The 24,214-nt window shown below is 36.7% G+C and overlaps 1 protein-coding gene across 2 annotated transcripts in view; it reads right to left on the bottom strand.

The window, feature by feature from the left end:
- The window catches only part of NAV1 (neuron navigator 1), a 249,009-nt gene that overhangs the window by 182,619 nt on the left and 42,176 nt on the right, over positions 1-24,214 (bottom strand). For both annotated transcript variants that reach the window (XM_026713013.2, XM_026713016.2), the window contains exons 2-3: positions 16,625-17,486; positions 15,373-15,479 (exon numbers count right to left, since the gene is read on the bottom strand). In XM_026713013.2, coding sequence (XP_026568798.1) covers positions 15,373-15,479; positions 16,625-17,457 — 940 coding nt within the window. In that variant the 5' untranslated portion in view covers positions 17,458-17,486. The remainder of the gene's footprint in view (positions 1-15,372; positions 15,480-16,624; positions 17,487-24,214) is intronic.

Genomic DNA, 24,214 nt, shown 5'->3' with positions numbered 1-24,214 from the left:
TGGTATACCATTGGTATACCATTGGAGAATCTGAAGAGCTATGCTGCAGACAGGTCATGCTGGTCTATTCCTGTGGCTGATAAAAGAAACATTGATTTGATAGTATACAATCATTCAGTTGTTTACCATGAAACATATAACATCTCTTTCTCCTTTCAAATTCCTGGAGGTTATGACCAGGACACAGACTTTATGGGGTTTTATATTGGGATAATTTATGATACCCTGGACAATTTTGAATGTTCAAAGCCTGGCCTTTGGATTTAAGTAATAAAGTAATTAAAAATTAAAAACTCTTATATATAAGAGTTTTACAGGCATCAATGGCCAATACAACCAAAAAGATCTAATTTACTTCAAACCCTGATTGAATGAAAATATATAGCTATAGATTCACTGAACAACCTAAATCACATCCATTCTACATATCAATTACAGTATAAAGATGGAGGAAAGTAAAATTCTTAAAAGAAAATGCAGAATAGTTACCATATTTTTTGTTCCTATAACTATAATAAAACAATTCTTGCAGGGCTTTTAAACCAGAGTGAAAATATTTCCCAACCTTGAAAATGGAATTAGTTTAGAACAGCAATCTTTCTCACAGATTGTTGTGGGATTTGTCATTCATTCTAACCTATGAGGGAGCACAACTAAAACCAGAATTCTCTCTGTCATATTTGTAATGTATATTCCCTTCCTCATATAACCATCACAAATGAAGAAACTTCTGTAAAAAGTTAATTGTGCACACACGAATTATGTAGGTATGTAAGTATTCCAGTTGCAAGAATGCATTTAAATAGCAAAAACAGCAATATACTTATCTTTTTATTTAGAAATTTCCTTTCTCATCATTGTACATGTACTATAGAATACATGACAATATATAATAGAATAAAATGCTCCCCCCAAAATAAAATGCTCCCCCAGCTGAAAGGAAGTTTAGCATTTCCTATAAACAGTTGTATGTTTGTATATGCAAACCTAACAAAATTCAGTAAACACTGCATCTCAAATCATAAAATGAAGATAGCATTCAAAAACAGCTAATGGATGTTATAAAGTGAAAATTATCCATAATCATCTCTTTTTATTCTCTGTCATACATGCTCCTGATTTTATATTCTTTGCACACCCCTCTATCTTTTCTTCAGAGCCAGCTCCTTTGCTACCTTGGCAACAGCCATCCCAACAGCCAGCCATCAATTTGAAACAGAAAGAAAGAATAAGAAAAACAGAAGTTGGATGAATTTACAAAACAAGATTACACAAGAGAATTTCTTTCTGTTACTTAATTATTCTTATAAAGAATAAGGTAACTCAATTTGTCCCTTAACACTCATCCCTATATCAATGGTTGAGATAAGTGCCATGTAGCCTACAAACACATCTGAGATGGATGAAATGCTTGTGAATTTCTTCTGTTTATTTAAAAAATGGCTTTAGAGTATAAATGTGGATTCAGCCATTAGCCTGGTGTGGGTAGAGTAAAATATCTCTGTAAATGGGAAACACCAGGCATCAGCTTCTGGGAAGAACAGGCTTTATTTCTCAATTATCTTTGTGTCATGGTGCATCTGCCACTGAGCTCAACTAATATGTTTCACTTTTGTTACAAATCCCAGGCTCATTTGCATTTTTTTAAAAAATTCCTTAAAATGAACTTCAAAGGGGTGGTGGCATAAGAAAGCAGAGTTGTGCAGTCTATGAGTAAAGATAATTGAAAGTTAAACAACTAGAGAACAAACCCACATTGCTATATGCTTGCCATTTGGAGCTGGGGCTTACTTTCAGTCCCAATTTCTTGGTGAGACACAACTTGAGGAAAAGATCTGGCCTTCTCTCAAGAAATCAGTGAAATCTGTTTCCCCTATTTCATTTGGGCAACATTTCATGGGAAATATTCCTACAAAATGAGCGTGCATGTTTCCAGAGGGAAAACAGTTATGGTGTAAGCATTAAAAAATCTTACTCTGAACTCCAGTCAAATAGTGTAGCAATGGGACTGGGTAAATGGCTTAAAGGGGATTGCCTCAAGGCCCCTTTAAAACCAATGACTGTATTTATGCAATATGCTTAACTTGGTTACTGAGTAAACCCATTTGTACAAAGCACTGTAACATAAATTGCTCACTTGGACGAGTTCACACAAAAGAGTTTGCCACTAAAAACAATAACAACAGCCAGAACAACAGATTTGTTATTTGAGTATCTTCTAGTCCAATGCTCTACTCAAGGAGGAAAGCCTATACCATTTCTGACAAATGGTTGTCCAATCTCTTCTTAAAAACCTCCAGTGTTGAAGCACCCACAACTTCTAGAGGCAAGTCATTCCACTGATTAATTATTCTGTCAGGAAATTTCTCCTTGGTTAGTTTCCATCCTGTTGTCCAGGTTTTACATGCTGTATGTAGCCATTGGCTTCCCCCCCGCCCCCCCGCCCCCCCATCCAAGCACAGCTATTCCACACAATTGTAAGTCTGCTGTAATCAGCAGAAGGACTGCTTAATCAATTAAACCAGCCAACAGGCCTGGCCTTGTACAATGGTCACACCCCCTTTCCTTTACCACAAGGATGGGGAATGGATAACCTGTTTTTATTGATTCTTGTTTGCTGCCTACCTTTGGTGAGATTGGCGGCTGTATAAACATGATTGATAAATAAATAAATCTTTATATTCTAAAAATATTTTGAAGAAGAAACTCCACCCTTTTGCTCTGCTCTGACCTCAGTAACTTCCCCTTTATTTATTTTCTTACCATTATTTCCTGCTTTTATTCTAAGGAGCAAAATGCAATACACATGGATTTTCCTTTATAACATCCCCCAGCAAGCTTGGCTGATCCTGTCCTCTTCACTTCCACCCACCATGCCTTCTTCCTAAGTGTAACACTGGGCAAACTACACTATATTGTTTGGATTCAAAACAGTTGCTCAGACCTTTTTTACTTCAAAACTCTTATAATGTCCTCCAACAGAAAAGAAGCCCCAAATACCTGCATAATTCCACATAATTATAATGTAACTACACAAAAAAGTTTAAGACATCATTCGCAAGGATCTTCTATGTCCATAGGTGTAAGTAGCCTACAGAATTGGCTGCCAATTATGATTTTATTTTTGTACAAGAGAGGAATAAATTATTTTCACAAAAAATACTTTAAGGGAAAATAATTATTACATAATGTGGACTTATTTAGGAGATTTTTTCATGTAACTTATATATTTTAATAAAACAAGGAACCCATGTTAATATATAGAGAAACATACAGAATTATTACATATAGATTTGTTTGGAACACACAGATACATGGTTATCCTGTGATGCTGATTTTAAACAGCAAAACAGCTACAGCAGTTGCTGGTTCTTTCCATACTTCATGTTCTCTCAAATTGATTTTTCCTGAGGAATTCAATATATGCATGTGTGTGTGTGTGTGTGTGTGTGTGTGTATGAAACCATATGATTATATATTATATATATATTGTCTGTCTATCATCTATCTATCTATCTATCTATCTATCTATCTATCTATCTATCTATCTATCTATCTATCTATCTATCTATCTTCTCACATGTTTCTGTATATGATTCCATATTCCCCAAACTGAAGATCAGCTGAAGATAACACTTGATACAACCAGTACACTATAGCTGATGCAGCCTTAAGTTTCTAAGAATTCTGGGAGTTGAAGTCCACCTCTTTTAAACTTGCCAGGGTTGAGAAGCATTGCTTTAAAAGGTGCCAGGGTCTTTGATGTCCAAAGCAATTCAATTATAGGCAAAGGGTAGGAGTTGTGTTAATCTTGGTTTCTTATCAATTTCTGAGTTCCTCTCCCTCCTCATCATAACCTTGTAATGTGGAAGAAGTTAGCAATGTATGACTAACACTTTTGAGACTCTAAAAGCTGTCTCTAAAAGTATCCCCTAGTTGGACACAGTTATTATGCATGTTTGGGTTATAGAGTCTAGATGGAAAGGAAAGAGCCAGGCAGCATTCTCATAACATTTGCAAACAACACAGTCAATTTTAAATGCTTGGGAAGGTAACTACATTACCACCACTGGACAAGGAATCAGCTGCCCCCAGTCCTTGCCAAGTTCCTTCCACCATCATAAATAGGAAGGGAGAGAGACACATATCTCATACTTCTCCCTCCAGCAGTGGAAGCAATGAGGACTGGGAACTAGTTCCCATACCAAATCAGTATTCACCCATCCTTCCAGCTTGGTCATGCTAGATAATATTTCACCCACAGGGCCAAGCAGAGACTATTGCATAACCAAGGGCTACAATTTCCAGCCATAATAAATTAAATAGCAGGAACTTATTAAAAAAAAAAGCTGCAGTAGAGTCGTGGCACTGAACCCCAGATTTCTAAGCTCCCAGGAAGGTTACAGTCCAGAACAGCTGTTCCCAGCTGAGCCTAGGCTCGTAGGGATCATATGTCCTCATGAGAGTGGAGAAAACAAACTTGACACAATACTCCCACATGGATCAGATTGTCTTGCAATGGGGAGTTTCAGGCTTTCTCTTCCAGAGCAGTCTCTTATTTTTAAGAGTACAGAGAACTTATTCCTTGAAGGGCAAATGCAAGAAAATGATGATAGAGTTGATGTCTGAATAGGTCAAATTTCTCAATATATTAAGAATGGCCTATTTTGCATGTGGCAGCAGGGAGGGCTGTGTTACTGGGGTAACTCATTCTCTGTTAAAGGGGAATTGATTTTCAGTCCTCTTATCAGATGACTCTTGTCCAAAACTATCATTACCCCTGTCCTAGGAAACCTCATCCTTCCTTTCCTTCCAAGACAAATTTATCTATGCAACTCCAGCTACAGCCAGTGATAGATTGCTTTGTTGCCAAAGCCTGGCAGAAATTCAGAAAGTAGATGGAAAGACAATCAACAGTTGCCAAAAGAAATTAATAATAAGCAAAATCTTGAGACTAAAACAAGTGAATATCCTATTTCTGAATAGGTATATTCAGCAAAACTTTCTATAATCATGTCAATAGGAATACCTGGATCCCGTGCATTAGTCATGTCTTCTTTTCATATTCCCAACACTGCTTTTAAGTGATAGCCTGGATAGACACGATGTACATCACATGGAGAGTCTATGCATAGGTTCCTCCCTCAAAAACTATTCTCCTCCACCTTATGGAAGTTAGTGGCAGAGGCACAATGGCAAGGGTATGGAAGATTCCCCCTTCTGCCTTTTTCAACTCTGTAAATACATGCTGGTTGCTAAAAGCACCCAAATTTTGATCATGTGACCATGGGGATGCTGCAACCATCATAAGTGCAAACACCAGCCATAAGTCACTTTTTTCAGCGCTGTCTTATAGGTTAGTTATGAATGGGTTAAGTCACCTGTAACTACTTCACAATGCTTAGTTTCTGCAAAATAGAGTCATAAATCTAATCACTGACCTCTGCATTTTACATGCTACTTGATCAGGAGTTCAACCTCTCACACAACTGACTAATCTGTCTAGAATAAATCTATATTCCAGGACTTAATTTATGTGAACCTTACTGTGGCCTAGAAAATACGTAACTGAAAAATTTGTCCATTCTTCTTTATGATTATCCATAGCCTTTCTTGGCCCATTTGGTTCCATAAGCAGCTTCATTACTTCCCATGTTTTCACAATCTATTCTCTACTCAATTTCTATTTTTCTGATTCATTTTCATGTATCAGATTTCTACACAGCTTCTCAACTGTGCATTGGCTGCTTGACTTCTGAGGGAAGCACAGGTTGTACCTAATTCAGGCTAGAACAATTCTTGAGAAGCTTTGGAGAAGGTAAAGTTCTTTATTTTTTATACCAGAATGATCACACTAAAATTGCCCAAATAGCATGTATAAAGAATGTTTTTTGAAAATATCCCCACAGGCACCAACTAAAGGTTTTCCCCCAAAGAACATTCTAATGGTGTTATATGAGGATACTTAGGTCTGATAGTAACAAGGAAAGAAAGAATAAACCTCAGTGGGACAGATGTGCATACTGAAGGCCAGGGACATCCATATGATAATTCAATAGCTGACCTTCTAGAACATGCTTCACCCTAAACCTGGTTTTCCAACACTAAGATAAAAGCTGAATATTGAACTTCAGAGATCCATTTTGGTGTAGTAGCTAAGGTTCAGGGTGGAAATCATGAGACCCTAGTCCTATCTTAAGCCTGAAGCCAACAGAGTGACTTTGAGCCAGTCACTCTCTCTCAGCCCAGAAAAACGGCAATGACCAACTTCTTCTGCCAAGAAAACTGCAAGGACTTGTCCAGCCAGTCATCAGAATTCAGCGCTGACTTGAAGGCACAAAACCAACTAACTATTGAACCACAAACTATGCACCCTCAGTTTAGCATAGTCTAAATGGTTGTTTTACTCTCAGTCACACAGAAGCAGCCAATGGGGTGTGTAGTCATCAATGATACTGATAACATCTAGCAATAATGGTCCAGGAAGATAAGTACAAGTAGCAACATTAATTGCCCAGGATTGAGGTTGGTTTAGACAGTGATGAAATGTATTCAGCAATAAGAAATATTTAGTGATTATCCCCAGCAGTTAATGTAAGACTGTATTTGAACCTGAAGTCCAATGACCCTCCCGTGCAAGTGGTAGGTGTCATGGCAACAGCCAGTCTCAGCCTGTCAAGGTCTGCTGCTACTGATTTTGCTCATGCAGCATTCTTTCTTTCTGATTATTTTTAAAGCACATTTTATTTTCAAGGAAGAGTTGCTGAGGCATATACACCTTCATAAATTCTCATTACATTGCATTTATTCTTCTGTTACAATGCATGATTCTCTGCTATCAAGACAAAAGAGAAAATGGTATTTATTCCCAAGTGAGTAGGTTTAACATCAGGAATATCAGTTTCTCTGCCATTTATACCTGGTTTTGCTATAAAATATTAAAGGCATCTTGCAACCAGAAATCAATCCATACACCAGGAAATCAAGAAAGGCCCTAAAATTGAGAAGATTGCTGTCACTTGCTCCCCCCCTCCCCTACCTGGAAGCCTATGTAGAAAAGCAGCAAAGAATAATAGACAAGAAAGGATGAGATGTAACCAAACCATCTTCCCAAAAGGTCAGGAGAATTTTTTTGAGATTTTTTTTTTCTTGTACAGTGCACATAAGTCATCACTCTTGGAAGCCATTGCTTGCCCTTTCATTCACCTCTACCCCATCTCATGCTATTAGGCATATAGCAGTCTCCCCCTCCTTCTCAATGATTGTGTTCTCTCTGCCCCCCTCCCCCGGTCACCCTCACAATATGAACCATCATCTCAGAACTGACTATGGACCTCCCATCTGTCAAAGCAGTCAGGTTACAAGTAACACTAGATAAACGGCTGACAATCCATCTGTCTCTGTGCATTTGAACATACACCGTCCTTCTTCACGGAGCCAACAATAGCTGGTAAAAGACAGTTTGGTCCTGGAAATGCATTTCCTCTCTATACTATCACAGACTCTCACAACCTATGAACAACAACCCCTTCCACATCCTATTTTGGAAGCATTCAGCACATTCCCAAACCATGCCCCTGAAATTACCAATTTTCAGCAGCATGATTTACTCACATTGCAAAATTTGTGTGTTAAGATTTAACACATTTATTTTGTGATCTTCCACCCCAAAAATATTCCCTGCAAACGAACAGCCGGAACTTTTTCAGAACAGTGACATCACTGCTTCACTGGCAATATTCCCAGGGGACTTGTAGAGGTCAAAAGCATATTTAAAAAATTAAAAATGTGCCCCAGGACATAAAGCTTGCACACCACTGCTGTCAAGCCACAAAGGACTTATCTAGTAATGAATACTATTCCAATAAATCACTAAGTCCATTGAAATAAAGGCAGTTGGATGTGCTCATCCTGTTTCTTTCTTAACTTTTTGATGTATCCAGTCTGTTTCCTTTTCCACTTTGTCCTCCTCCATTTACATCAGTGCAGCTATCACAAGTAAGGAAGAAACTCTGAAATACTATTAATTACCAACAGAAAAAGCATCTTTTGAGCAGAAAGTTCTTGTACATTTTTAGTAGTTCTTAATCAATTTGATGGGATTAAAATGTTATCACAATAGAAGAGAACTTTGATGAAACACTCATGGATGGAATATGATGTTCTTGTGTGTAATTAGTAAAGAATGACCAAAGGGGTCATCTTTTATTATATAATTATCTCACCAAAAGACATGTCCTGATTTTCACTCAACAATCATTTCTCCAGAAATTTATAACTTCTAAGGACTTTCTCATTTTAGTTTAAGTCTAAGGCAGATATCATGACAGAAGTCCTCTTAGTGAGAATTTTCAGATTAAGAAATCTGCACAGCCATCAGGGAGAAGAAACGATGTATAACCGAAAACAACAGCACCAGTTGTAGCACTATCTGCCACTATCTGTCAATTTAAAAACTAGAGGGGGGGAAATGAAAGAAATTCAAACAATTAGATGTTTATGTAATACACTTATCCAAAATGAATTCTATTGGCTCATCTTAGTCTATTGTTTGAAATATAGGAGTTAATTGGCCCTCTCCATGGACACATTAATTGTTGCTGAATTAACCTGTTTTAAAGATTTGCTCAATAGGTTGAACTATATTATACCCAAATAGTCTGATTACACCACAAAATTAAACCTACAAAAATATGCCAATTAAAAGTAAGTAGAAGTGAAAAGTTTATTTTATTTAAGTTTAATCAAACTATAGTACCTACATTCCTACCCCTTTATTTTAGCTATTTTCAGTTTGGTTGAGAGATGTTGATTTGCAATTAGAACAACAATCTCTTGCCAAGAGATTATTATGAATTTAGAGTGATCTGAATGACTTTCCCGCCCAATGACGTTTTCTGCAAAGCAATCCAAAATTTAATAGGAAACTGTTCCCTGTTTGTTCCAAACAAAACGATTTGGCGAGATCTTACAAGAAAGTCCTATTCTTCAGAATTTTGCTGAATTCATCTTTGATTTAGATCCAGTGGGTGCAGATTTGTGGTTGGGGGTGGAGGCAGGAATCAATTAGTGAAACCATAAACATAACTATAACACGATTTAAATTTTTATCATAAGGTTTGGGGTGTTGAAGGCTTATTAATTTTTAAATTATGTTAAACTTAATAATTAGAACCCTCTGACAGTGGGAGTGATTACCCAAAGAAAAGTTTGGCTCTTTTTCATCAGATGTATTGAACCAAAGGCTAGAATAGTCTTTGCCTTAATATAAATTAGGCTGGATTGGGGACTTCCCAATTGGAAATCCCAAACTAGAATATTCACTTCTAATTTTGTGATGCTCTTTAGAGTTATAAAACGTAAGCTTTCTTTCAAGGTGAGCTTGACTCCTTTCTGGATGCATCCATGAAGTTTACAGCAATATGGAAGTAAACAGAAATTACCTTCTTTTGAGTTATAAAATGTAAGCTTTCTTTCAAGGTGAGCTTGACTCCTTTCTGGATGCATCCATGAAGTTTACAGCAATATGGAAGTGAACAGAAATTACCTTCTTTTGAGTTATAAAATGTAAGCTTTCTTTCAAGGTGAGCTTGACTCCTTTCTGGATGCATCCATGAAGTTTACAGCAATATGGAAGTGAACAGAAATTACCTCCTTCTGGAATATTCTCCAACTTCTCAATGTATCTTACAGTCCTGATATTCCCTGGAGATTTTAATACCACCAGATGCTCCCACCCCAAGGTAGACATTTCATGTATTTCCTGCTTCAGAATGATAGTAAAGTAAATATCACAGTGATTTTTATTAATGGCAATGTAAGGAGCCTTAAAGACTACAAGAAAGATCACAAAGTGATGCAGTTTGGTGATTACATGAATACAAGAGTAACTTCCTTTCATGGCATAGGAGCCATAGTGGTGCAGTGGTTAGAATACAGCATTGCAGGCTAACTCACTGCCCACAGTTTAGAGTTCGATCCTGACCGACTCAAGATTAACTCAGCCTTCCATCTTTCCAAGGTTGGTAAAATTGAGGACCCAGATTGTTGGGGGCAATATTCTGACTTTGTAAACTGCTTAGTAAAGCACTATGAAGAGATATATGAATCAAAATGCTATTAACTGCTACTCATGGAACAACCTGGGAGTCTGTTAGAAGAAAAGTTAGAGAAAATACTGCAAATGCTATTTTTGAATGGAAGATTACACATCCTGTGCTCACAATACCAAGGATCTAACTTTGGCTACTCTTATAATAACCCAATGAAGTGCGCAATTTGGTGGAATGTCCACAAAGAAGTTAGAATAGGTCCATACAACTTATTTCTTTCTTTCTTTTTTTTTTTTTTTTTAGTAATGATCTATCAGAATCAGCTTCTCGGGAATTTCCAGAGAACTTTCCTCAGGTTTGAAATCTACTCATGATTAGCTTCACTAGCTGATTAGCCTCAGATGATTTATTTATTTATTAAGTCATGGGTTATTAAGCTATAATGTTAACGTGACTAGAACATGTCTTCATTTGGATAATCCATTCTATGGCTTAAAACTCAGTGAACTTAATTGAGGGTAAGATGTCATGAACATAAGAACCTTCAGCTGTAATTGAACAGTATTGGAATTTGTATTATAAAACATAAAATGGAGACTATACAAAAACTGAAACAAAAGCTAAACATGGATGGATGAAAGAAATAAAAATTACATCACTTACTAATCCTGCAGAACATTTGGGAAACAACTAAGGAAGTTTTATTTTTATGTATAAGGCCCGTGTACCATTCTAATCACACTTATTCTGAATGGCTTTTTTTTCCTTCTGCTCCATTGTGTCCAATTCTCAGAGACTGCCTGAAAAAGTCCATGCAGTTTTCTTAATAAGATTTTTCAGAAGTGATTTGCCATTGCCTGCTTCCTGGGGTTGAGAGAGATGCCCGGTCAAAAGTCATCCAGCTGGCCTTGTGGTTAAGACAGGACTAGAATGCACAGTCTCCTAGTTTCTAGCCTAATGCCTTAACTATAGTATCAGATTGGCTCTTTTTATTTACAGTAGCACATTTAAAATATCCATTCCTCTATCTGTATATCTGCACCTTAATGTCATGGTATAGAAATACTAAATGAAATAAGCCAAGTAGGCAAGCACATTGATGAATAGAGGGAAGGGCTGCTCAGGATGTGCAGGGGTTCGGGAGAGCCTCTAGCTAAATTTCTGTGCAGTTTGAAGAACCCCCAAATCCCACTCCTGGCTGGCCCTGCCCACCCTGTCCTGATCCTCCCAGAAGTCCCCGTGTGGCTCGTTTGGGATGCAGGTAAGTGCAGAGTGTGCATGGAGGCTCGGAAAGGTGAAAAACAGGCCTCCTGGAAGTTTGGGGAGGCCGGAAATGGGCCTGTTTCTGGCTTCCAGGGAGCCTCCGGAGCCCGGGAAGCTGTTTTTGCCCTCCCGGAGGCTCAAGGAAAGCCTCTGGGGCCCCGGGAGGGCAAAAACATCCCCCCGCCATGGTGCAGGAGGCCGACTAGGCCACACCCATCATGGCCATGCCCACCAGGAACCGGGCAGAGAACCCTTTGCTAAAAAAAATTTGAAGCCCACCCCTGGATGAATATATATGTTACATAAACACACAAAGGCATTTATCCAAGATACAGTACTACTTTTTAGTTTACCAAGAGAGTGACTAGCACAAGGTCACCTAGCTGGTTTTGTGCCTAAGGTGGGACTACAATGCAGCCTCACAGTTTCTAGCCCAATGCTACACCAAACCAGCTCTGAGTGGCATATGACTCTCCAAATCTGTAATTTGAGTTAAAAAGCAAAATATTGATTGGCCTTATTCATTTAAATTCAATATAAAAGTTAAACATAGCTCTTTTTTCCTCTACCTTACAAATAGCATTATTTGTTAACATAAAAGGGAATTTTGAAGCAACCTGCTATCTTATTCCATTTTAATGCACAGTATTGATGTCACTGATTGATTAAGATTATTTCTAGCACCCAGTGTGACTCAGAGCATCTTTAATTTAACAACCGCCATAGACCGTAACATTTCTACCCACAGATCAGGTTTTTGACAGTTTAAAACTGTATCAGCATATCGCTAGATATATTTGCTGAAAAATACAGCTGTATGGAATATAGAAGTGACAGAAGATGCCAGGAAGCTGGTGCATCAGGGACTACCCTATGCATTTTTTTCTGATGTGACATAGCACTTTACATTATTATTAATCATCATTAGTGATTTAAATGCCCTATGCATACGTAAGGTGTTTCATACCCTTGAATATAAGTGTTGTTCACAACCAGGCTTCAATAGTAGAGAATATTTGTAGCTCAAGACTGAATTATGAAGTCCTTGGTGCTCTCTGAGCTTGGTTGTTTTCTTGCAAACATTTCATTACTATTATTCTTCTCATTCTTCCTATTACCTATCTCTTCCCACTTATGACTATAACCATGTTGCTTGTATCTTTACAATTCATATTGTTTTATTTGTTTTCCTAGTATGTTTTTATTTCCATATTAAATAACCTATGTATGTTTTGATTGCTTATTAGTACCTATGACTATCACTAAGTGTTCTATCTTATGATCCTTGATGAATGTATTTTTTCTTCTTTTTTATGTACACTGAGAGCATATGGACCAAAGACAAATTCCTTGTGGGTCCAATCACATTTGGCCAATAAAGAATTCTATTCTATTCTATTCCACAATTAGGTAACTTCTTCCGTGCACATCTGCAAGAAAACAACTAAACTCAGAGACCATTAAAGATTCCACACAACCAGATTTGTTATTCTGCTTCAAAAGCTTAGCTAATAATACTGGAACTCTTAAAACCCATTCCTGAATACCTTTTTTTATTCTATCATAGGTAATGTCTTTCTCCAACATACTTGAATTTTAAAAAGGCAGTCAACATGTGAATCTAATACAGGTAGTCCTTGACTTACAACTACAATTGCGACCAAAATTTATGTTGCTAGCCAAGACAGTTAAGTGACCTTTGCCCCATTTTACAACCTTTCTTGCCACAGTTGTTAAGTGAATCATTGTAGCTCTTAAATTAGTAACACAGTTGTTAAATCTGGCTTCCTGTTGACTTTGCTTGTCAGAAGGTCATAATAGGTGATCACATGACCCCAGGACATTGAAATCATCATAAATATGAATCAGTTGCAAAGCATCTGAATTTTGATCCCATGACCAAGGGGATGCTGCAATAGTCATAAGTGTGAAAAATGGTCATAAATCATTTTTTCAGTGCCGTTGTAACTTCAGTCACTAAATGAATTGTTGTAAGTTGAGGACTACCTGTAATATTAAGTTACTAGGGTAATTTTGAATTTAAGATTCAAGAATGACTCCTCCACCCAGAAATATGCTCCTCACTGGATATTTAGAATAAGTTCTTACAGGATTATTTAAGGACTGCAACTACAATACTATAAAAAGGAAAACATATTTCTATATATTAAATGAGTCACCCTTTTTTTTTCTTCTGAATAGCCTAGAGAGAATAGGAGTCTGCCGTTCATTCCGCATAACTTTCAAAATGGAATTTAATTTGCAATGTGATCAGAACATAGTCTCTTTAAAATACATCTCCCAATTTACCAATAAAATTGGAAAAAGAGATTGTGAGATAGGAAAAGAATATTTTAAGCCATCATGTAAAAGAGTTAAAGAATCTTTCTTCACATCAGTTCCCTGCAAGAATACAAGCTCATAGCTGCTTTCAGCTTTAAAAATAAAACATTGGAAGAAGAGAAGATGTATATGTAGTTAAGCCTTCATTTGATTGTTAAAATGTTTTCTTACAATTCTGATCGTATTTTCAGAATCTGATCTTAAACACCGGATATAATACTTTTCTGTAAGAGTGCCAAGCCCAGTCATAAAAAGGGTATTTGTCAAACATGTTATCCCATTTCCAGCTATGCAGAAGTAACACCCCCAACACTGTGTTTAACAGTTGTTTCCTACTCACCTCCCCAAAATGTAGATTCTTTTCCCTTATCTGATCTTCTGAATCTCACTCCCAATTCCACTTTATTTAACCACTTCCAAAACGCATGACCCACTCTTTATTACCACAAAGATAAATAGCAAAGTACTTAAAACAAGAGGTAATAATCATAATCTTTGTCTACTTTAAAAAGATTTTCAAAGAGAAATTATAATACAGCAGTATCTGTAACAGTTGATACATCATGGGATAGATTTTGGTTATTTGTTTGAATATTAGTCTTACTTAAAACTGAAAAACTGCGATGGGGAAAATATTTATAGGTAGTTTTTGCTTATCAACTCTGCTGTTTAGTGACCATTCAAAATTACAATGATGCAAAAGAAAAAAATAGCTTATGACCAATCCTTGCATTTGTGACTACTGCAGTGACTACTGCAATGATGTGATTGCCATTTGTGTGCTTTGCAACTTGCTTGCAGCAAGCAGAGTTAAGTAGAGAGATGGTAGAAATAAAATCATAAGTCCCAGTCATGTGATGTTTCACTTAACGACTGCAGTGACTTGCTTAATGACCAAGTGGGAGTGAGGTCATAAGCCAATTGCAATCATGTGGTTTCTGCTTAGTGACTGCTGTGGTTGGTAATGGAGTTTTTGGTCCCAATTGCCACCATTAGGTTAGGACTGTCTGCATACGCATTCAGGCACTATGCAGAGAGAATCCCAGACTGTGAATTCTATTTCTGAAAACACCGATCTCTCTTCTTTCACTCTGTGGAACCTATTCTGGTGAAGTGCAATGTAGACTAGCCTCCTCATGGTGCATCCCAGCCAGGCAACATGACTTTGTCACAACTAAATCATTTGCACATTCTTGCTGCTGGACCTCACAAGGATCCCCCAGCAAGAAAAAGTAGCATGAATATGCTGTATTCTGTTATGCCATACAAAATAAAAGAACCTATTCTGGTTTAGTCAAGTATTTTCAGCTCAGTTCAAGAAGTTTCAGTGTCATTCTCCTAACCTTATCAAGACTAATCAATCAGCTACCTTGGTGGTAATAATAGACTACCATTATACTGGGTTTCAGAATATACTGTGTAATCAATATTCGGCGGGTCTGAGGTTTCTTGCTTTGCACCCAAAGCCCCAGTTCAAAGCTGAAGGAAGAACAGTATTGGATAATGGAAAATGACTATTAGAAATTCTCCCCCACCAATCAGTTCACAAATGTCAGGGTCCAAGAAGACTGGTGCATGTGGCTACTGCTTTAAGACAGGTAGTTGCATCCTATATGCAGCACTCCAAAGCAGATCCACTTTCTTTCACATCCATGTGTCATGGATTCTGAGCCACTGGCCCCACTAAAGAGAGTGATCCCATCTTTTTACTTACTCGTGCCTCTCAGGGTGCGCTCAGGCCCTTCAAGAGGGCTGGGCTGCTGCACATCACATGTCTCTTCTTTCTGAGGAAGGCTGCTCTTCTCTTTCTCACCCTGACACCTGGTAGGCAGAAAAAGCACAACCAATCAATTTCTCTTTGCATCCATAATGTATCAGGGCTGGGCAAATTTTGAATTTGTAAACAGTCTGAAGGAAATTCCCTGAGTCATCAAATCAAATTTTCAAACTGAAGTAATGATTTATTTCAAATCAAAACAGACACCTCTTAATCAATTCAATTCAGACCAATTCAGGCCCTTTTTATATATGCGCACATGGGTTCAGATCAAATTATTAAGAGTCTGATTATTTGATTTGGACATCCAAATTGAATTAGACTAATTTTCCAAATTAACTTGTTAATTTCAGTCAGATCAACTTGCCAACCTAAATCAACAATTCAAATGGGAGTGGACCCAATTTGCATAGGCGTATTATATATCTCCAACTATCTTAACATAATGCACAGAAGGGTTATAATTATTAAACCATAATTCTGTCTTTTGCCTAACACCTTAATAAAGCAAAGGCCAGGTTCTTTTAGGAGGAAGCAATTTCTTTGACCTAAGGTGCCAAATCACATGACCCAAACTCACATATCACATGTAATGAGTGCAGTAAATGTTTTAGTTAAATGAACTAACACTGGCATATGACAGCTGTTGGCATCTATCAGAGCAATTCTGAAATTGTTATGATACACATATATCTCCATGAGCATATAATCCAATATGCCATCAGGATGCCACAGCAAGCTATCTACAATGGTCAGGCAATAATGCTATCTGAGAACCCGGTGAAGCAATAAAACAATTTTGCTACAAGCGCTTGTCTGTGTAGATCTATTCAAATCAAATTCTTAACAAGTCTCACTGTGTTAATGAATTTGGCCCTAAGTGATAGCTTGTTTTTAGTGCTAGAGTCTAAAAATGGAGTTGTTCTTCTCCCACCTTGGTTCATAAATTTTTTTTTTGTAGCATTCAAGTGCTAAACTTTCTCAAGAAAACTAGGGCTAAAAGGATGATATGTATCCTATGATGTCTCTTATTTAGCAATATTTGGAAAATGGAAAGCAGAGTTAGATTTTTTCTCTATTCACCTATACTTTATTCAAATAATAAAGGAAGAATAAAAATATAATTAATAAACAAGAAGATATATCCTTAGAAAGATATATCTAGGAATACATACTGAGTGACGCTTACCGATAATGAAAAGGGGCAACAGTGGCCATAATGGGATGGTTGTGCTGTGGCAGAGAAGAAAAACTAATGGGTGCTGTATGTAACACAGGTCCCTTATTAAGATTGCTTGTATCCAGTGAGATTGTTTGAAGATTATCTTCTTGCTTGGATGTCCCATTTTCCTTCCAGTTGACTTCTGAGGCTGATTGACCTTTTGCTGGACAGCTCTGAGGCCTCTTTGTGGTAGATCCCTCTGAAGTCTTTGTCATTAATGTCTCATTATGTAGGTTGAGATATGAAGGGCTCTTCCCTGGCAGATGAGTGGTCTTTGCAGATTCAGCAGGTGTGCTGGGTTTTCCAAGGACCTTCACAGCAACAAGGCTGTTGTTACTTTCACCTTGTTTAGAGGTGTTCTTTATTTTTTCAGTTGTCTGAATAACAGCTTTCTTCACTATCTTGGTGGGCCTGGAATTGGCCTTTGGTAAGCCCCCGGGGTTACTGTAGCCAGACACTAAACCAGAACTGAGGCTAGAGTCCATTTCCTCTGTCTCATCATGGCTCCCAGATATGTCTGTTTTCTCTGGTCTAGGATTTGCAGCAGCTGCAGCCTTAACCATGAGCTTCTGCTTTGACCCTTTAGGAGCTCCATAGCTTGAGCTTCCCTGTGCCTTCCCTATCATGGGAGATGCTATCCTTGGTGAGGAATATGCTCCCACACAGTTCTGTTTAGGGGGCAGTTTAGGAGATGCTGCCAGAGTGTGTATCTTGCTATGAGATGCAGCTCTGGGAATAGGTATAGAGGAGGCATAATGGCTGCGCCCAGCTGCATTCACATTGGCTGTTCCATTCATCATCAGCAAAACTTGGATGGAGGAAGGTCAATCTGAGAAAACACAAATCAAAGCATATTAAGTCTGGAGCTTCAAAGCCGAACCTGTTCAGCACAAGGGTGTGTACAGCTGCAAGTGAAAATCTTTCCATCCTTTTAAAAGTTCGTTTTACTTTTACCTTTTCATATTACTTACCAATAAGACAAAAGATTGCTAGCTGGGTAACACTGAAATTGCTGTTTTCTGTCTACATAATACTGAAATCAAGCGCACCATCTTAGACAATAAAAATAGTTTTGGGGGTATGCTAAATTTAACATGCTATTAGCTCTTAGTGCTTTTATTTACCCTTTAAACAATATTATGGGGAAATCATGTTTTAAGGCTATAGAGTCTTTTAAAAATATTAAGCTTTTCAGTAAAAGATGAATTGCCAATAAATATTTGAATTTGAACTATTTCAATAAATAAAGGTCATTTTAAATCAAATTTAATATGGCTTATTGATTTCTCTCAAACTGTCAGTTCCATTATTCTTCAATTTTACAAACATATCAACCTTTTCCTGACATTTATCCAATTAATCAAATTAATACAATAGATTTACTCCTATTTGGTTGAAAAACAAATCAAACCTAGTTACTATGTAATTTAGTATGATAAATAGAAGATATAAGAAACTAATACTTCTCTATAAAACTATTGGTAAACTGTTCCAGTGGTTTATAAACTGAACTGCATTATGTAAAGAAGTAATATTCCATTTGGGTAACAGCATGCTAAATGTGGTTTCTTTATGATCATACTAAATTAACATGAGGGAATCAATGTTTGAAAATAGACTATTACTATGTGTAGATAATTTACAATTAGATTTAAAGTCTAACACATGTTGCAACTTGATAATTCAAGTCCTAACCAAGGACCTATGAATTATTAAGGAATTATTATCTGTTCACAACAATGTGAAATCACAACTGCCAAGTCTTTAGCTATTGGCCTTCATTCATATCAAGTTCTTCCCAAGAACCTAGAATGTTGTCATATACTGGTATAATATATGTGCAGATCCAAGCAATGTGGCTGTGCAATGGTAGATTAAAAAAATTGTCAATGTGCAGATTTTATAGGTGCTGTACAGAATATTTTGGCATAGCACCCACTGTGCTGATAACCACTGGACCATTATGGTGAATTTATGCCATCATCTCTCAGTTTCATTTTTCAGATCTTTATATTTCTTGTCTTCTCCTATTCTACTATCTCCTTCTGTTGCCACACCATTTATCCTCATTTTCCTCTTTTCAATAAGTTACAGAATTGAAATAGGTTTAGTAATTGTTATAATCAATATGTAGGACTGATTCATATGTTGTAGTCATGCACTATGACAGATCTCATCCAGGCAGAAGATATTGTACATAAGTACATGCATTTCACAAATTAAGAGTTGGCAAAAAGAAATGGGTATTGCATACTTTTATGATAGCACACAAAAGATTCTGCTACAAAGTTTGGAGAATGCCTATTCTCCATTAATTATGTAATGGCCTGAATTTTGTTTTTAATCTCTTTCTATATTCCAAAATATTTTAACCAGCAGTGTACCAGTGGAAGTCTTGACTGGAGAACCATTTATAAATTTGGACAACATAAAGAAGCTATTCTTTAATTTCCCATTTTTTTGTTTTGTAAACTGATTCCACTATTTAAAATTTAAGTATGTAATACAATATTACTACACATTTTATTAATATATAATGGTTGTAAGTTTTTACAGCTTCTTTTTTTCTTTCATTGCATAAAGGAAAGAACCAGAGTGGCTCTGTTGCTGCTGTTCAGCGTAAATGGGTGGCCAGCAGAGATTAACAGTCTCAAATCTGCATGTAACTTGATTTGTTTTCCAGCTGTTTTTGAATTAGCAAAGGATCATAAAAGTCTAATCATTCTTTAAAAGAAAAATAACTGCAAATGTACTGCTGTCAAACTTTCAAGAGGGAAAGAAAATAAGTTGTCCCCAAACAACAGAAGTGTGAAAGAAAGAATTTAGTCTTAAGATATAAGAGAATTTGGCAAACATATCCCAGAATGTGAGATTTTTACATTCTACATACAGGAAGGAACTACTTTCAAACTAAAGGAAGGAAATAAGATTATTTATAACATGTTTTGGGAACACTAATGGGAGGGAGGAATAAACTGTGTTTCTGAGTAGCATCACTAATAAGGAGATATTCTGAATGTTCTAGAAAACAAATATATTACAACTATTTGTTTTATATACCACTTTTTCTCTATGAGCTTAAAGCAAAATACACAATGATAAAAACCATATGAGGATGGTTGGGCTGAGAAAGAGAGAGAGAGAGAGAGAGGCGCCAAATCACTCAGAGCCTCCCAAGGTGAAATTGAATCTCCATCTCCTTGACCTTACAGGATTAAGATTCTGTTATTGGACACATGCTTATATTTTATAGCATAATGTAATATAATTATAATATAATGTTATAGTAGTATATACACACAAATTCTAGGAGTCTTAGTAGACTACCACTTGAATATAGAGCTGCAGCAAAGAAGACTATGCAATCTTGGTCTGCTTTAACAGAATAATGGAATTTACAGTATATGATTTGAAAAGAAACTAGATGCTTTAGAGCATGAAGCACTGTATTCCAATGACAGTAGGTAAATCAATATGTATTTTTTATTTATTATTTTATAATTAACATTCCTATGCCATTTTATTTCAACCAATTAACAGCTAGAGCATTGTGCCCAATTTTGAAAATCATATCTTTACAAGGGACAAAGAGCAGGTTCAAAAAAAGAACTACCAGCGTGATACGTTATCAGGTGACTTAAGTCCAATATGGAACAATTAAAAGAGTTGTTACACCTAATCTGCAAAAGAAAAACGTGAGAAAAGATATCAGTACAGAACAGAGTAATTTTATTCTCCATTAAAACTGTAATCAGGGCAAGGAGCAAGAGGTCAACTTTAAAAGATAATTCAGGGTGAATATTAGATAGAATTTCAGAGAGCAAAGCAGGGGAGCAGCAGAATAATCTGCCTATGACAATGGTGGAATCCACTAACCTAATTTTTTTCAAATGGATGGTGGATTAGATTTTATTTAAGCACAGCAAAAACTATCAATTCTCCTGAAATCTAACCAGATATTCAGTAAATAATTATCAGCAGAGGAGTCATATTTTCGGTGCATCTAGATATCTTGCTTTGCTTGAATCGGAGAATTTAAGCTGCCACTAGGCACTGGTTTTTGTTTTGTTTTGTTGTGTTGTGTTGTGTCAACATGGCTGTCCTCTGGAATATCTGTCCTGCCACTCATTCTAATAAAACTTTCCGTATTTCAACCCAGCATGAATATAAAATAGAGGAAATGACTGGGGGAACAATAGACTCACCTCACCCTTAACCTATACAACTATCACTCCTCATAGGCTGCAATTATGTACGTGCAGGAATTCAAAATTTAACTTGTATTTCTCACCAGATGTTTGCTGACTAAAACATCCTTCTTTCATACACAAGATCCTGTATTGCCTGCCAAACAGTTACTCCAGAGCTGGAAGGCAGACTCACCAAAACTATGCTTATTTATGTCACCAAGCATTTAAACATTTCTGGTAATCAAACCTTCCCCACCCTATTAAACTTCTAAGAGTGTAAGGAATTTATCAATGCCTCCCTAACAACCAAACTATACTGAGAGAAGAAAAGAAAAAGAAAAGAAACATTTTCTACATAGATCTTAATTTTCCTTATCACTATTTCAGACTATTGCTCCAGCTGCTATCTTGGCTCTCAGCTGGCTCCATCTGGAAGGGCAGGAAAGAGAGTTAATTCCTCAGAGGAAGTTTGCTCTGAATTTTATTTTAATGTTTTTTCCCATGATACTTCAAGGACACTATTCTCAGTAGCTCATTTCCGTGGGAAACTGCCACCACCTTGGAAGTACAATTCTGGAGAAGCTACATATTACAGAAACTTGATTTTCCAAATGTCAAATGGCCACACTATGTCCCAGTCACTTATTTCTGCAACTATTCCCAGTGACATAATGATATGAAATACAAAGCTGAAGATTTTAGGTGATAATATTCTATATTAAGACACGTGATTTATCATCTGACCTTATTCACAACGACAGATCCAATTCATATGAACCATCTGTATTCAGTGAAATCTCTCACAGATATATACAAGCTTTGTATGGCAATGGAGCAATTGTGCCCTTGGAACAATTTTTGAGAAAAATCTATAAATGAGCAGGACCTGACAAAAAAATGTTTCAATATCTGACTCTATACTTCATTTACACCATTATTATAGAACTGAGAGACATTTTCCAAAGAGATAAGCTTCCATCTGAAATAAAGAATAAAGTGAAATTAGAACTTCTAAATTTCAGTCAAGAAGGACCCACACACTTCCAGATATTCTTATGTTACCTCCCAGTCAAAAGAAATTGCAATAATCTTCTAAATTTCAGTCAAGAAGCATCCACACACTTCCAGATATTCTTATGTTAACTCCCAGTCAAAAGAAATTGCAAAAATCTTCTTATATTGGATGATATATATTTTCCATTACAAACATGCCTTTATAGGCATAAGTTCTCTTGAATGCTCCAAGTGAGTAACGAAATTAATTTTATGTAGTGTTTAGTACAATGCTTTGTCCAAAAATTAAAAAAAAACCCTAATGAACCTATACCATGGTACAATCCACACATGTCTTAGTCTTTCTGTACAAGTAGAACAGTGGTGGTATGCTGCTGGTTTACACTGGTTCTGGTGATCTGGTAGCATCAGTCAGCAGTTGGCTCCACCCTCCCACCTCCGCCCTTTCCTGTCCTATATTTCCTTTCTTTATGGCACAGCTGATTCACACAGCAGAGAAGATTGCCGTGCCTTAGCTGTTTTACGCACCAATGCTGATGGTAAAGTAAGTTTCAAAGCTTAAAATTGCCTGTTTTAGAATGCCCCGTGTGCGCACAAGTGCAAAGTACATGCCCACAGAACTGGTAGTAAAAAAGTTTGCATTCCACCACTGAAGTAGAACATACCAATTGTTATTATGATGGTTGTCTGTGAAGGGGTTTCAAACTCTACAGCTTTGATGCTTATATTTTTACTCCACTCCCTACCCAGAGGTCTTAATCTTGAATGAATAGTCTCACAACATGAAGGGAGAGCAAATCTCTAGAGCAACATTGATGTTAATAACAAATGACATTGGGTAACATTCTGTCCAAACCAACAGCAAGCCTAAGCTTGTTAAGTACCTTCCCCCATCAATCTACTGAAAAAGAGTTGGCAAGATACATCAATAAATACTTTTTATAGTGCAACTATTTATATAAAGTGTTGTGAAAAGAGGTGATGACTAATTTATTTGCTCATTACATTAACCCTATTGCCTCCCCTTCTGTGTATCACTGAATGCTCTGTGCTGGAGTTTACAAACATTGAAAGTAATTTTGTCTATTAAAGTGACATTATTTTAAATAAGCACATAATAAACAGGGGTTCTGTGCAGACTAGACAAATGCTTTTTTTAAAAAGAAAATCCAGGCATTTTGATCTCTTTGGAATACAAATAGTTAAGAGTTATTTTGATTTGTCCACAGACAAAAGGTGTGAAATGAGACCCAAATTGAGAATGTGTAGGATGCAAATGTGGAGATATTTTGAATATTTTAAAGGTGACACACAGCTGTTAGAATACTGAAAGAAAAGGCAGCAAGCAAACAAGGAACTGTGGATACATATGCTGCTTGCAGTCAACATCGCATCATTTCCAAAGAATTACAAATAACAGTAATCAACACTCTATTTTCTTCTCGTCTGGCAAAAGGAACATAGGGAAGTGGGCAGGCATGGGCTAAATTCTAATAAAAATTTTGTTGTCAGAAAGTTAAAAAAAATGGGTGAGATTTTCATTTTCAAGAGCCCTGAGTTTTCAATTAGTAGTGCTGAAAGAACAGCTCCTGTGGGGTATTTTTAAGACTTCATTCCAACAGTTAAAGGGTTTTTTTAAAAAAAATCCAAGTAATTTGCTGTATGAAATACCTGTTGATATTTCCCAACCTTATATTTCATAGATTTGAACCTTTTTTATTCCCTGTAATGACTGGGGGAGGGGAAAAAATGGGTCTAAAATCATTGACAAAACTGAAATATTGGTCATTTAAAAAGCTTTCATCTATCATAACTGTTGAGGTAATTCCCCGTTAGGAGAATGAATACATACAGGGAGACGTATAGAGAATAGTGTTTGAATAATACACAAACAGCATACAGATACACTGTACAGTAAATGTAGGGTTTTACTTTCAATAAAGGTTTAAGCAAAGTTCAAATAGACAGTCCAAAGTCATTCACAGGTTAAATCAGTCAGTTTTCAACCCAGGGATAATCCAGTAACAAAGTCCAGTGTCAAAAAAACAGTCCAGTATCAGACTTACATTAAATCCAGGAATATCAGTCAATTAGGAAAAATGGAGCAATGGCAATACTTTCCAACAGAAGGAAACAGATACACTCACACTCTCTTCTGAGACTCAGACTAAACAACCCAGGTTTCTGGCTCCATCTTATGGCTGTTTGAGAAACCACACCTAATTAAAGTTTTGCATTTTCTTAAAGATACAGTTTTAAATTTTTTATCCTGGTTTATATATTTCTAACCCAAATAGCTATTAGGTGACTTATATTCCTAACATTCTGCCCTTTTGGGTAAGATAATATATAC

The sequence above is a fragment of the Pseudonaja textilis genome, chromosome 3, assembly GCF_049901715.1.
Source record: "Pseudonaja textilis isolate UNSWEBS1 chromosome 3, rPseTex1.2, whole genome shotgun sequence".
In the NCBI taxonomy this organism is placed as follows: domain Eukaryota; kingdom Metazoa; phylum Chordata; class Lepidosauria; order Squamata; family Elapidae; genus Pseudonaja; species Pseudonaja textilis.
The sequence above is the reverse complement of the archived record's forward strand: the minus strand, read 5'-3'. Positions and strand labels throughout refer to the sequence as shown.